Source organism: Cervus canadensis, chromosome 28 (assembly GCF_019320065.1).
Source record: "Cervus canadensis isolate Bull #8, Minnesota chromosome 28, ASM1932006v1, whole genome shotgun sequence".
NCBI classification, from domain to species: domain Eukaryota; kingdom Metazoa; phylum Chordata; class Mammalia; order Artiodactyla; family Cervidae; genus Cervus; species Cervus canadensis.
In genome coordinates this window covers 26157803-26171199 of record NC_057413.1, presented here as the reverse complement: position 1 = coordinate 26171199, position 13397 = coordinate 26157803, and the positions used below count along the sequence as shown (strand labels likewise).

Genomic DNA, 13397 nt, shown 5'->3' with positions numbered 1-13397 from the left:
CTGTGTTTGTGTGTATGACCCTATCTCTTTTGTATGTTTTTGGATTGTCTTCCAGAGTTTTAATTATTCTAGCAAGGATTCTGTCTGGCCCAGCCTCAGTAACATGCACACCTTTCAGAAACATCATCCTGTACATGGCATGCAGACTCCTGGCACTGAGCCTATTCCCCTTATTAGGAAATGACTTCTCAAAGTGGAGATGTCTGCATTAGTCAAATGGAGTATTCCAGTCTACAGAGCCTCCTTAGTGTGGAATGGCTTAAGGGGAGTTTGTTTTTTGTGGACCCCAAAAGACAAAAGGCAGAGTTCCCTCTAGCTCTAGGGTACTGACTCATTGGAGGTACCAACTGGAAGTACTGACTCACATTCATCCCAACCTGCATGTCCCGCATAGTCATCTGATGCCACTGCTGAGGTGAAATTCTCGGAAAATAGAGCTCCGCTGTCAATTTGTAAAGATACTTTCTTCTCAGGTCACTGTACCTGGTGGCTCTGAAGATGTTGATCCAGTCCTAAAGGCTAGTCTTCATCTCAGTCCCTAGGATTAATCACTAAAGTGTGTGGCTAGGTGCTTATCTTTGAGGTTATGGACAGCTATGCCTCCGAGGACCAGACATCCCCTTTTCCCTGATCCCTCATCCACTCACTGTACCTGAGGAGGCAATGGCAGATCATTCCCTCTCCTGGGAAGTCCAGGCTTTCTTGAGATCTTTATCTCTTGTACACCAGGATGCACTCCAAGTCATCAGCCAGGGACATGGTGGAGTGTGGAGACTCCAGATTCTGCTTCCCAAGGAGGTCATAGTCTGAATCTGCCCACAGCAAGATGCTGAGTGGAGTCAGAGGTTTTGTGCTGACTTTGCCATCTTCCTTAGGATGGGTGTTGCCATTCACAATAGGAGTAAAGACAGAGTGACATTATAGGGAAATTGGAAGGGCTTGTGTGGGGTGTCCAGGGAGACTTGGGCTCAGTATGTAGTTCTTTGATTTTGATCCTGCAAAGGCAAGAGTCAGGACTGGAGATTGAACCAGATTGACAGTTTAGGGAGACATTGAGATCTGACTTTTCTAGTTGAAACATAAGACCTTTTCACAGGAGTGAAAAGATGAGGGTATCCTGTATCATTCTTACAGTTCAACTTTGTCACACAGGCCCCATGCAGGAAGATTCCTTCTTAATGAAAGGTTAATATCTTCTTTAATTCCTGCCTGTGACAGTTTCATAGAAATAATTTTTTTTTGCATCCAGATTTCATTAGGAAATATAATCCTTTATTGATCATTTAATTTAAAATAACAAGTATGTTTTTGGGGAGGTGAAGTAGAAAAGAATAGTTTTATTGCTTTTCCAAACAAAGGGACCACAGCAGGCTCATGCCTTTGAAACAAGTACATCTTTTATAAACAAGTTTGCTGGCCAAAAAAACACAAGTCTTAGTAAACATATAACTTGGAGAAAAGTGCATGTACTAGAGAACAACGTGCTTGTCATGAGCATTTGGCCTTATTATCAATTATATCAGTCAGTATGTCTTTCAGGGACAGTGGTGTCGAACAATATTCCATGAGCTTCTGTAAATTTCCCAGTTAGGTTGGAGTCATGTGACTGACACCAGCCAATAAACTTAAAAGTGGGTATAAGCTCTGCCTGCTCTCCCTGTTATTACAAGCATGGAAGCCATTGTTGAGGTGATGGTGTACAAGATGTTGGAAACTCTACAACCTGAATCCCTTGAGTGGCTGCGGAATGGAGTCCCTTTTAGTGATCTAAACCATTGAGATTAAATTTTTACTGCAGTTTAACATCTTACTGCAACATAACTTTGCTTGACTATAGTGGAATGCTTAACGGAAGAATAAAGTTCTTAAGTTAGAAGATTAGCCAGTGGAATTAATGGAATTTAATAGATGATGAATTTTTAAAAATATTTATTTGTTTGCTTCCTTCTATCTTACAGTATAAGTATTCCCAGTGACTAGAACAGTGCTTCTGCAGGGCATGCTGTTGAGAGGGTAACAGGCAGGAAGCCCAGGGGTCTCCAAATAGGCTGCAAATGTCTCTTAAAATTCTCTGTTGCCATGATGACACCTGGTTCCACCAGAACTTAACTTTTCTCAAACCTTGGGCTGATAATAGCTCAACAAACCAGTATTCATATCAATTGTTTTATAGCTGAGGGATGACACACCTCATGCCATCCTATCTCAAAAATACATATTGTGGGAGAGGGGACTGGTAAAACTCCGTTTGCCCTGAGGTGTCTCTCTTATCTGAGTAATAGCTTTCTAACAGACATAAAACATCCTGCTAAAGACTAGCAGGGTGGGGGGCACTCTCCGTCCCCCTTCTGATGTCTGTCAGAAGCTTTGTCCCTTTTCATACTTTAATAAAACTCTGCTACGCAAAAGCTCTTGAGTGATCAAACCTGGCCCCTGGTCCCTAAGCTAAATCTTCTTCAGAGATCAAGAATCCGACACCGTTCACTGTAAGCTAGCCCTATCCTGAACCACCTAGTCTCTACCCTTTGGGAATGAAGGGTTTATTCCCTCAGTTGTTGGGAATGTTCCTGACTGATACCTCTCAGCTGTTTGTCCTTCTTTGGAATTACTTTAGGTGAGGAGAGTTGTCTCATCCAGTTTTATTCCACTTCCCAAGGGAATTTGCCTCCAATGGCAGCTCGTTGCCGGGCTATAAAGGCCCTGAGTCTTGCCTTAACTGTGTCAACTCTGAAGGAATCTTACAGCTTTAGAACTCCCTGGGGTTAAGCTGAAGACATTTTCTTGACTGCATAATGGCCCAGCTTCTAAAATCAAGAGTCATCTTATGTAATTCTTGTTTTAGTTTCTATTATAATTTAAATATATTTATTTTTGTGTCTTCTTCCCTTCAATATGACTAGTGTTTTTATCACTCTTCTTAGAAGATGAAGGTACTGGCATCACTATGCTTTCCTTCACCTCTTCTTTTATGCTTCCACTTGCCAAATTGTGGCGTCAGGTCTTTTTAAAAATATATTGTCAAAGTTGGAAATATTGGCATTCTTCTGTAATAGTAATTGTCTTTGGGCTTTGATCATAGCTTAATTTTAAAAGTTGGGTGGGGGAAAGTTCTTTATCACTTTTAAAACAACTTTATGTAATCATTTTAAGCTTGCCTTGGAGCTGCAGTAGTATGATTTCTTTTCAGTGATGTTCTGGGTTGAAACCACTGTTTCTTGGATTCCTTGCTTTCCTATTTTCTGAATAACAACTTCACTTTTCCAAGTCATATTATTAATCAACAAGTCATAATCTTAATCAACAATCAGTAAAACTATGTGTGCTAGGCAAATTTATATCCTTTCATTTCTAGCATTATTTTTATTCTTTCTTCATGCCTGATCATGATTTTGAAAAGGTACACATTTGTTAATAGAAAATGTTTCCTTTAGAACTTCCAGACCTTTCTAATTATCTTAATTATAGTTAATTACATAATTACAGTAGTATAGTATAATTAATTATAGTAGTATCTGGCAATCTGTTTTGTCTGTTACAAGTTTATTTTTTCCACCACCAGGATGCTTTATGGTATTCTGAGGTCCTGAAAATTTTTAAATGATGTATTTAGGAATGAATCTTTTGTCACTAATTTTGCTAAATATATGACAGTCCCCTGCCATGCAAAGAGGTTCTTCATATCTGGAAAATTTCCCATTGCTATTTGTTTTGGTAATATTGTATCTTAATTTTTTGTTCCTCTCTCTAGCTCTGTTACTTGATGTAACAATAGACTTTCCTGAATGTATTCTCAATGTCTTCTTTTCTTCTATACATTATATTTCTTTGTCTTCTTCTTTTTTTAATTTTAGAGAAATTTCTTGGTTAATTTTCCAAGCTTTATGTTAAATTTTTCATTCTTAGCCCCCATTATAACTTTTATATTGGTAAAGAACCCACCTGCCAGTGCAGGAGACATAAGAGACATGGGTTTGATCCCTGTGTCGGGAAGATCCCCTGAAGTAGGAAATGGCAACCCATTCCAGTATTCATGCCTGGAGAATTTCATGAAGAGAGGAGCCTGGTGGACTACAGTCAAGGAGGTCACAAACAATCAGACATAACCGAGCACACACAAGCAAGCAAGCATTACTTTTATTAGATGCAGTATCTTTTTTCCTTCTGATTATTCTAATTAGAAAGGCTTTAAAGTTTGTTTAAATAATTTTGTTTGCTCTTTTTTTTTTCAGTTTATTTGCTCTTAAATGAACTCTCTTTACTAAGTATGTGGTGATTTTTATTCTCATCTTTTATTTCATGTTGTAAGATTTTCTCAAACATTTGCTCTGCCCTCCTTAACTTTGTTCTTTACCTACTATGCACCATCTTATTTCATCTCAAGATACATTTCTTCAAGTCTCTTCTAAACTCTACCAAATTTTACGTGGTGTCTGTGCAATACTCTTCTGTGTTACCTTTTATTTTTTGTTAAATTTTTCAGAGCTTCTGATTATATCTTTGTGGAATTATTTCATGTGTGTGTATTTACTTGCCTGGAGTGTAAATTCCTTGAAGACAATGAATATATCTGTTTTCACATTATTTTAATATACTGAGAACATGGAATGGTATGTGTGATAACACTGGTACTCAGTAACCATTTTTGTATTACTAATTAAATTAATCATCAGGTTACCAAAGTTTGGGGATTAATTCAGCCAACAATAAAGGGAAAATTACTTTGCTTACCTTTACTATCATTCTTAGTTGCATATAACCTTTACTGTCATTCTTAGTTGCATATATATATATGCAACTAAGAATGACAGAATAACCTTAAAGTTATATATATATAACTTTAAGGTTACATTTCTGAGAGGTTCCTGTAGTCTGGATTAGCATTTGTATACTCAAAGTTTCCTAAGTATGATAAAACTGAAGAAAACTTTAAAAAATGACATAACTTTAAATAGAATGCCCCTCTGCCTACTTCTTTTTTTTTTTTGCTTTCGCTGAATATTTTTTTAAAAAAACTTTGTATTATGGAAAATTTCAACTATATACCATAGTAGGGAGCATAGTATTGGGTATCAGCAATCCAGCTTTTACAATTATCAACTCATGGGGAATTTTGTAAACCCGTCTACTTAATCTTACACACAGACTTGCAAAATAATCTCAGAATCATATCATTTCATTCATAAATATTTTACTACAGGAGTATAAAATGTAATGAGTTTTTAGAAATAATAATGCCATGAGCACACCTAAAATTAGATACATAATTCCTTACTGTGTTTAGTGTTCCAGTTTTTATGATTGTCTCACAAGAATTTTTTAGGTTATTTTATTTGTATATGAATCCAAACAAAGCCTAGCGTTTGGTCCATATATTTCTTTTTTTAATGTATAGTTCATCTGTTCTTCATTTTTCCTAGCAAATTATTCGCTGAAGAAGTGGAATTATTTGTCCAGTAGAACTTCCCGTGTGCTTAATCTTGTTGGTTGCATCCTTCTGATATAATTTACCATAAGATTTATGGTTTGGGTTCCAGAAAATAACAATAACACAAATTGTTAACATTTGTTTCCTGCTTAGTATGTGCCAGCTATGTGTGAAGTGCTTGATTTGTATGTTAAATCCTTCAAAATCCTTGTCTGTATGTGGTAAGTACAAACTTGATATATTTTTATGTGATTTTCAATTTGTAAATTTAAAATAGCATATTGAATATTAAAGTCTTATTTTATGCATGTACTCTGAAACAATTCAAATAATTGTTCAAGAATCACATAATTTGAAACCATGAGGACTGATTTCCATCTCTGTTCATAGTAATATCATATGGTGGCTGATAAAAATAAATATTTGCTCTTATTTTTTGGAATTAATTTTATTTCTGTTAAACTTACACAAAGACTTAATGAATGAATTCCTTTAATAAAACGCAACTACCATGAAATTTGCTTTCCTTAGTATCTCATGGGGAAGGAGTATAGCATTTGTCTTATATCCAGGACACTGATAGTAATGCTATACAATATAACCCTATATTATGATAACATATAAAATGTAAACACACACACTACCTCCAATATTCTGGGTTGTTAGCTGATGAATCATTATATTTACATAACATTTACTTGAAATTCTGTTGCCAAAAAATTCTCAGCCTATTTATGTATTTTAAGTGACCTACATTTCTTTCCATATTAAAATTGTTATTTTATACATTTGGGATGATAATTACCAATCTAATTTTATTTAATCACTCATGTTAGAGTAGTTTTAGTTTCATACAAAATTAAATGGAAGGTAAAAAGATTTCCACACCTACATTGACACATCGTTAGAATGCAAAGTTGATAGTTTACATTAGGATTCACTCTTAATGTACATGCTATGGCTTTGTATGGCATGTATGTACTATTGTAGCATCATACAGAGTAGTTTCATTGCCCTAAGTATCTGTTATGCTCTATTACCTATATTTTCATGAACAGCTCTGGTTCAGATTCCCTGCATTTACTAATTCTTTGTACTTTAAATTATTCTCTTGCTTCTACCTCACAGGCAGCTTTTAATTCTACTCCCCACTTCTCCTCAAAATAAGCATGGATAAAGATCTGTTGCATATACCATAGCTTGACTAAAAATTCATAGGCTATAAGGAGGAGACATATCTTTTATTAGAGAGTAAAAACACAAAGTCAAATATTACAACTTGCCCTGAGTTCTCTCAGCAACCCCTTTGTCAGTGATGTGTCACTAAGCCCTATACCATGTCTATTCTCTAAGCCTAACCCAGTCCCACCTCCGCTCATTTTGGAGAGGAAAAAAATTCTCCAACAACATATGAAAAGAAATTAACCTATAGCTCCAAGTTTGAACCTCCTAAATCATTAAAGGACTCAGAAAAACAATTTTCATATAACCCATTCATTTAAATAAAGTATGGATATAACTAGCAATGTTTTCTTATGTATTTTTATACTATGTATAAAGTACTTTCTATATAACAAGATTATTCAAATTCTGTCAATAACTCTGCAAAGAAAGTATTACCACTCCCACTTTATGAATGGGAAAATAAGATTCAGAAATGCTAGATACTTTGTCTAATGTTATAATTTAAAATCCTAGCTATAAAGTGCTGAGTCCTGTATTTGGATTTAGGTTTCTCTGCACCAAAATCTACTCTATCAGTTGCTGTGTTCATATTGTGTCTTTTTTCCCCAGACACATTTTTTCTATTTTTTATATAAATATGTTAAAAAAAATCTTTACAAGGTAAGTCAGAAAGAGAAAAACAAATATAGTACATTAACACATACATATGGAATCAAGAAAAATGATATGATGCACCTATTTGTAGGGAAAGAATGAAGACACATTCTCTCAGGGAATGGATTTGTGTTCCAATCACATTTTAAGCTCACTGATGCAGTTGGCCTGGCCAAGGACAGTTTCATACAATTTCATAGTTGCTCCATAAAATAATCTGCAATGCAATGTATGGACTTAGTAATTGCAAAGTGGAAAGACTGAGGCAATGAACCTAAATAATTTTCAAGGGCAAAATGACTCCAAGTCAAGTCACATACATTCCCAAGAGTGAGGCCTTGGACACACTGAGGAGAGCCAGAGAATCTCATCTGTTGATCCATCTCCACTACAGGGACTTCCACTAGGAGACAGTGAGTCTAGAGGAGGATATGGCACCCATAGCTGCAGCCACATTATCTCATCTATGCTGTTCCTCCGGAGATTTCTCTCTTGTAAGCTTATGGTTTCCTTTGCCAGGAGGGGTGAGGGGCAGGAGCTGAGGATACTGGTGGATTATCTCCAGGGCAAACAGGGATGCACAGAGATTCAGTGAGCCTGACTTAAGCTTATCTGCTTAGGAGCAACCTGGAGCCATATTCACTCTATTGTTCCACACATTCCATGTCAGGAAAAGTCTACATGGTTTTCTGGCAGGGATTCAAGTAAGACATGAAGCAAACTACACCTGTGTTCTTAAATATGTCTGTGGTTTCTACATCCATCCATTTTCCCATTGTTTCTAACCCTAAATAAGGACAAAGTATTTGGTCCTTCTCAGATACCTGTTTTATTGTCTTATTCTAATGTTTTCCTAACAAACATATTTCTTTTCCCAAGTGTGAGAGGGGGAGAAGAAAGTTTTTCTTATCACCACTAATTCTTTAAGAATTAAAAGTTCTGAAAACTAATTTCTTGGTACTAAAACTAAGTTCCTGGCACTTTAGAGATTCAAAATTCCTTTTCCCCAACTTATTTCTCTGTCAAAATTTTAAAAGTGATATTAAAATAAGTATCACTTTACGTCTTGGCTTTTGTATTTTTGTTTTAACAAATCTGCACCAAAGGCAGAGAATATATATTACCTTCATTGATGTCTGAATTTGCGGGTGTGTGGCAGTGGCTAAGGATGGAAAAAAAAAGGAAGACAGAAATATTAACTCCAGCTAAGATACCAAAATATTATCAGTCTCTACAAGCTGCTCCTGTGTTACTGGGCATGAAATATAATCTGGGAAATGAGGTTCAAAGGGTCTGAAGCAGAAGAGGCCATGGTTCTAATCAGCCCTGAGATGAAAGATGGGAAAAGTCAGTAAAGACCTCATAAAGGCATTTATTTCTTCCATGGATATATTAGTTTAAGGTCATTGGTGGATTAGGTAGCTGGGTGGGATATCTCAGGGATTCCATAATAATTAGCAATTGAGAAAAGAAAAAATTAGAAGGTCAGAGGGAGAATCCCAAATGTATGTGAGCTCAGAGATGATACAGCACCTTAAGTCCTAGAGAAGAAGTATGAGGAGCAGGGTAGGAGGAGAGAAGGTACATGATGGACTGGCCAGAAAATAGTTCTAGGTCATCTAGCAAGTCCATTTTTTCTGTTCTCAAAGATGGACAGTGCACCTGCAAAAGGAAAGACATGAGATTAGTGGACTCCAGGGGGCTCCTGTGCCCTTTTCAAGCTGTTTGCCAATTCAACAACTTTCAACCACATTTGTGTCCACAACCTCTTCCCACTTTCCCTTGTCTGTACTATGTCCCCAGGTACAACAGATCTGAATTGTTACCTTCTTTCTGGAGTGTGACTCACAATGGCCCCTGGTGTCTGGAGGGGCCACCTGAGCGCAGACCTCGGATGATGAGGACGGTGCCCACCACGATGCCCACGAGGCCCACAGTCAACCCCAGGGCACAGACCACAGTCTCTGTTAGTTCTGACATAGGGGCTGGAATCTCAGGTTCTGTGAAAGTGAAGTTGTAGAACTCAGAACACAGAACGTTTCTGTGCATGTGGGTGGGATGGGGCAAGGAAGGGTTGGCTCCACAGACTTAGGGTATGGGGCTTAGGGAGGAGAGTGAGGTCTGTCATTAGACACCCTTGGAATGTGAAGTTTAGGGCCATGAGGTTTAGCAGATAACAGGCAGGGTGTTCTGGACTTGACAGAAAAAAGAAGGTTCCAAAAGGGTGGAACTTGTACATACCCCAGTGTTTTAGCAGTGGCTTATCCAGGCCCCAGTGTTCTACTTTGCAGTCATAAACATCATCATCAGAAGGGAGGAAGGTGAGGTAACTGATCTTGGAGAAGGAATGATCGTCCTTGGAGAGGAAGCTGGTCTCAGAAACACCCTCTGTGACCAAGTGCCTGTTCTTCAGCCATGTAATGTTGATCACAGGAGGAAAGATGTTGTCCACATGACAGATGAGGGTGTTGGGCTGACCCAGCATCATGGGAGACTTGGAAAACACAGTCACCTCAGGAACCTCTATGGTGAGGAAACAGCACAGATGTGAAATGGGAATATCACTACCCATTGCCTCTGGAGGAGCCCTCCCAGCAATGTCTCCCTGTCTAATAGTGGAGGAGCTCTTGTTTCCCTTCTGTTTGGGAGGCACCGTATGTTGCTTCTGCTTTATCCCTGTCCCCCTGTTTTGGATGACCTGCCTGTCAAGCAGGAGGTCTGTGGGACCTCTCCATGAAATATTCAAAGATTGTATTACGGGAATAGGGATCTTTCTATCATACGGAAATACGTGAGTTGGAAGAAGGCAGAGGATGAGGGTTCAGCTATTACCATGAGAAAATATGGTGACTCCTTGGAAAGGAGAGAGTTTTATAAAGTGAAGGGTATCTATCCCTTGGGAAAAAGGGAGTGAGGCCTGGTATGAAAGGTAGATTAATAAAGAGAGGCAGAATGGTGAACACATACTGTTGGTAGCAGCGGTAGAGTTGGAGCTTTGAATCAAGCGCTCCAAAGCATTTTTCATCAGAGCTATGTTTCTCAGTGCACCCTGAGGGTCAAAACCTGCAAATTTACTGAACATAGGCAGACGCCAGACAGTTTCCTTCTTTTCCAGGTCCACGTAGAACTCTTCATCTCCATCAAATTCATGGGTAAAGTGGCCAGAAGGACCATATGAATGGTAGACGTTTATGCCATAGGCGCCAATGTGATCAGCTGAGTCGGAGTGAGAAGCAAAAAAGGAAAAAACAGAGAAAAGATCCTTATTAAGCAAAGTGAAAGAAGAAATTGACTATCAAACATGTGGGCTTCATTTGTGGCCCAGTTTCTAGACAAAATTCCCAGTACCTGCTCCTCCTTCGCTCTGTGTTGGTAGTTGTCCAGTTAGTTAAAAAGCCTCGCAACAATGCCTCCTTATCTTTGCAATGAATCTTGACTCCTTTTTCAGACAGGAATATATGTAATATCTTTTTCATCTGGTACTTGTCCTGGACTACCAACTGTTGCTGAAGAACATCACTCCACTGTGTCAATTGGAACTAATTCACTTTTACAGTTTTAGTCTCAGCTGGATCCATGGTCCTGCTCGGCAGGTGCATGGTCCTTCGGCTTTCCTGCACCATTTCTTTCCATCACTAATCTATGTACCCTCTAGCGGACAGAAATCTTGTCTTTTCGTCTTTGAATCCCCAAAATTCTGTGTGCTCAGAATGTGTATTAAACATTAATTGTTATTCTTGAGAATTACAGAGATTTGGGGGAAAACTGACAGACACAGGCAGCAGAACCATACGGAAGTCAGAATCAGCAGTGACCGGAGCTGCATTATGACTTGTGAGCCTTAAGCATTCTTGCTTTTGTGAGTGCCGCCTTTTATAAAAATACTAAAAATGTATTTTATAGCCATATGATACAAAGACAAATATAATTCAGGTTGGATTAAAATTTAAAGCATCTCCCCCTACTCTAAAAGTTTGTTTTTCTTCTAATTTTTAAAGAAACAGTTTTTATGAGCCCTACAAGCAATGCAGGCCCTCAGCACTGTGCCCACTGTGCCTAATGTGTAAATCAAGCCTGACAAGGATGCTCTGGTGTGATGAGGCAGAGAGGAAAATTGGAAGTGCTCTGGAGAAGCAGGTGAAACTTGCACTACCATACAAAATTAGAGTGGTAGCTGCCGTGGTTAATAAAGTTGTTGAAGGTGAGCATAACTTTTCTTTCACCTCCCCTTTAAACCATTTGGCTTTTCTACTTTGGTTTTTACAAACCAACTTTTCCTGTCTTTGAAACAACAGAGATATGAGCCAGGGATGGATCCTGGAAGGAAAGGAAGATGAAGAAATGTATGAAGAGAGCGTGGAAAGAGGGGGACAGCAAGGCAGAGGGTCCTAAGGGACCATGTAATTAACTTGTGTTTGCCCAGTTTCCCTATACAGGTCTTCATTACATGAATTGAAAGATAGGCAATTTGGGCTGACAAATTGAGAATAATATAATTTAAATCTCCAAATTTTCCTTCATAAAGTTCTTAACTTAAAAATAAAGGTAAATATATATATTCTCTATTTTGTTTTAGAAAAATATGAAGTTATACTTGTGATAGCAATAATTTAAAAATAAGAATAATCATTGATATTTATGTGTCTTCATTACTTGGAAAGCATTTCTACATGCCTTTTTTAATTTGATTATTTGTGAGGTGACACAAATGAAGTAACTGAGATTAAGTGAGAACCATGTAATAAAATGCTTTGTCTAAAGACACTCAGCTGGGCTTGCTCACCTACCTGTGCCAGAATGCCAGCACAGAAATGTATGTAGATCTGAGACCAAGTAAAGGTTACCCTTCTTTATATCCACACAGTATTCATAATTCATGGAACTATATACCCCAATATAAACTTTAGGAGAAATACAGAAAAAGCTTCAAAAGTTATTCAGAAAATTTGGGAGCAATAGCTCATGAAATTTTTTGTAACAAAACATCTACTTGTGAAAACCTCTGATCTTTGAGACAATTGTGAATGAATCCCCTAGAGCCCTCCAGAACATATTCACTGGATCCAATATCAGAAACAGAGTATGCAACAGCACAGGTTAACAAAGATAGTGGGTCTGGACTCTGATTTCCTGAAGGTGCAATGACGGTAACTTTTAGATTTGCTTAATATTGAGAATGCTTCCAGGAGTCTCTATTTCTAGGCCAGTTCCCCCCAGCCCCTCCAATTCCTTGCTCCCTAACTTCAGTCTCCATATCCTTCAACCGTGCACTCACCCACAATGTCTTCTCCCCCAGAGGGGCTCATCATGGTGGTCAGGGCGAGGGCCCCCAGAATCAGGGCTCTGTTCAAGATCATCCTGTTCTCAAGGTGGTCTCAGTAGTTGCTGTTCTGACTTGCAGAGCAATGATGTGGGCTGAGTTGAGAGGGAATTCTAAAGATACCCAAGCCACACTCTGTCAGGTTAGGTTTTGGCCAATCAGAAAAATTCTCTATGATGACACCTCAGTTGCCAAGTGAAGACTTTGTACTAAGAGGCTTGGAAGGGACTGGGAAATCCCCAAGTTCCGGTGCAGGCTCTGGTCAGAGTGGACTTGAGGGATTTTTCTATGAAAGGAGGGAGAGTATTAAATCAGAGTCTTCTCATATATGTGTGTATGCCTGCTGGTGATGAGGGGTGGGGATTTCTGAGCAGCCTCATGGATAGATGAGTTCAGTTCAGTTCTGTTGCTCAGTCGTGTCCGACTCTTTGCGACCCCATGAATCGCATGGGTAGATGAAGATACAGCTAATTTGATGTCCAACAGGATATTCTGGGCTACAGTTTCCAAAAAATCTTCCCTGAGTTGGTACCCCTCCCTGGCAGGTCCCATTCCCTCCCCTTTCCATTGACTCTGTATGTAGGTTAACTGTCTTTCTGTTTGTTTCTATAGTGCATATGGAATTCTCTAAATACTGAGTTGATCCAAGTGATTTCTGCCAAGTGGTAGCCAAGGAATACCTTTGCCTTTTCTACCTGTAGAAATCCAGTTGAGTAAATTATTCTCATGCTCTCAAAAGCTCCAGTATTTGCACTCAGGGGAATAAAAAGACTCATAAGGTCATATAGTGCTGCCTAAAGTAACTGCATGATC

The 13397-nt window shown here is 38.4% G+C and overlaps 3 protein-coding genes across 4 annotated transcripts in view; 2 read left to right on the top strand and 1 right to left on the bottom strand.

The window, feature by feature from the left end:
- Positions 1-13397, top strand: part of LOC122429360 (boLa class II histocompatibility antigen, DQB*0101 beta chain) — a 174375-nt gene that overhangs the window by 121288 nt on the left and 39690 nt on the right. The window lies entirely within an intron of this gene.
- The window catches only part of LOC122429363 (boLa class II histocompatibility antigen, DQB*0101 beta chain-like), a 61335-nt gene that overhangs the window by 8248 nt on the left and 39690 nt on the right, over positions 1-13397 (top strand). The gene's annotated exons all lie outside the window — the stretch shown is intronic.
- Positions 8617-12709, bottom strand: LOC122429367 (SLA class II histocompatibility antigen, DQ haplotype D alpha chain-like). Its single transcript, XM_043449614.1, has 5 exons — positions 12540-12709; positions 10232-10480; positions 9506-9787; positions 9091-9264; positions 8617-8926 (listed from the first exon to the last, which is right to left on the bottom strand). Exons 1-4 carry the CDS (start codon positions 12619-12621, stop codon positions 9110-9112), a joined length of 768 nt encoding a protein of 255 aa, XP_043305549.1. The 5' UTR covers positions 12622-12709; the 3' UTR covers positions 8617-8926; positions 9091-9109.

Bases quoted from the DNA above. Each gene is read 5' to 3' on its own strand.
- LOC122429367 (XM_043449614.1), bottom strand. From the start codon at position 12,621: ATGATCTTGAACAGAGCCCTGATTCTGGGGGCCCTCGCCCTGACCACC. The intron at 9,788-10,231 runs GTATGTGTTCAC...TCCTCACCATAG, and splicing joins CTCTACCGCTGCTACCAACA to AGGTTCCTGAGGTGACTGTG. The intron at 9,265-9,505 runs GTATGTACAAGT...TCACTTTCACAG, and splicing joins GCCACTGCTAAAACACTGGG to AACCTGAGATTCCAGCCCCT.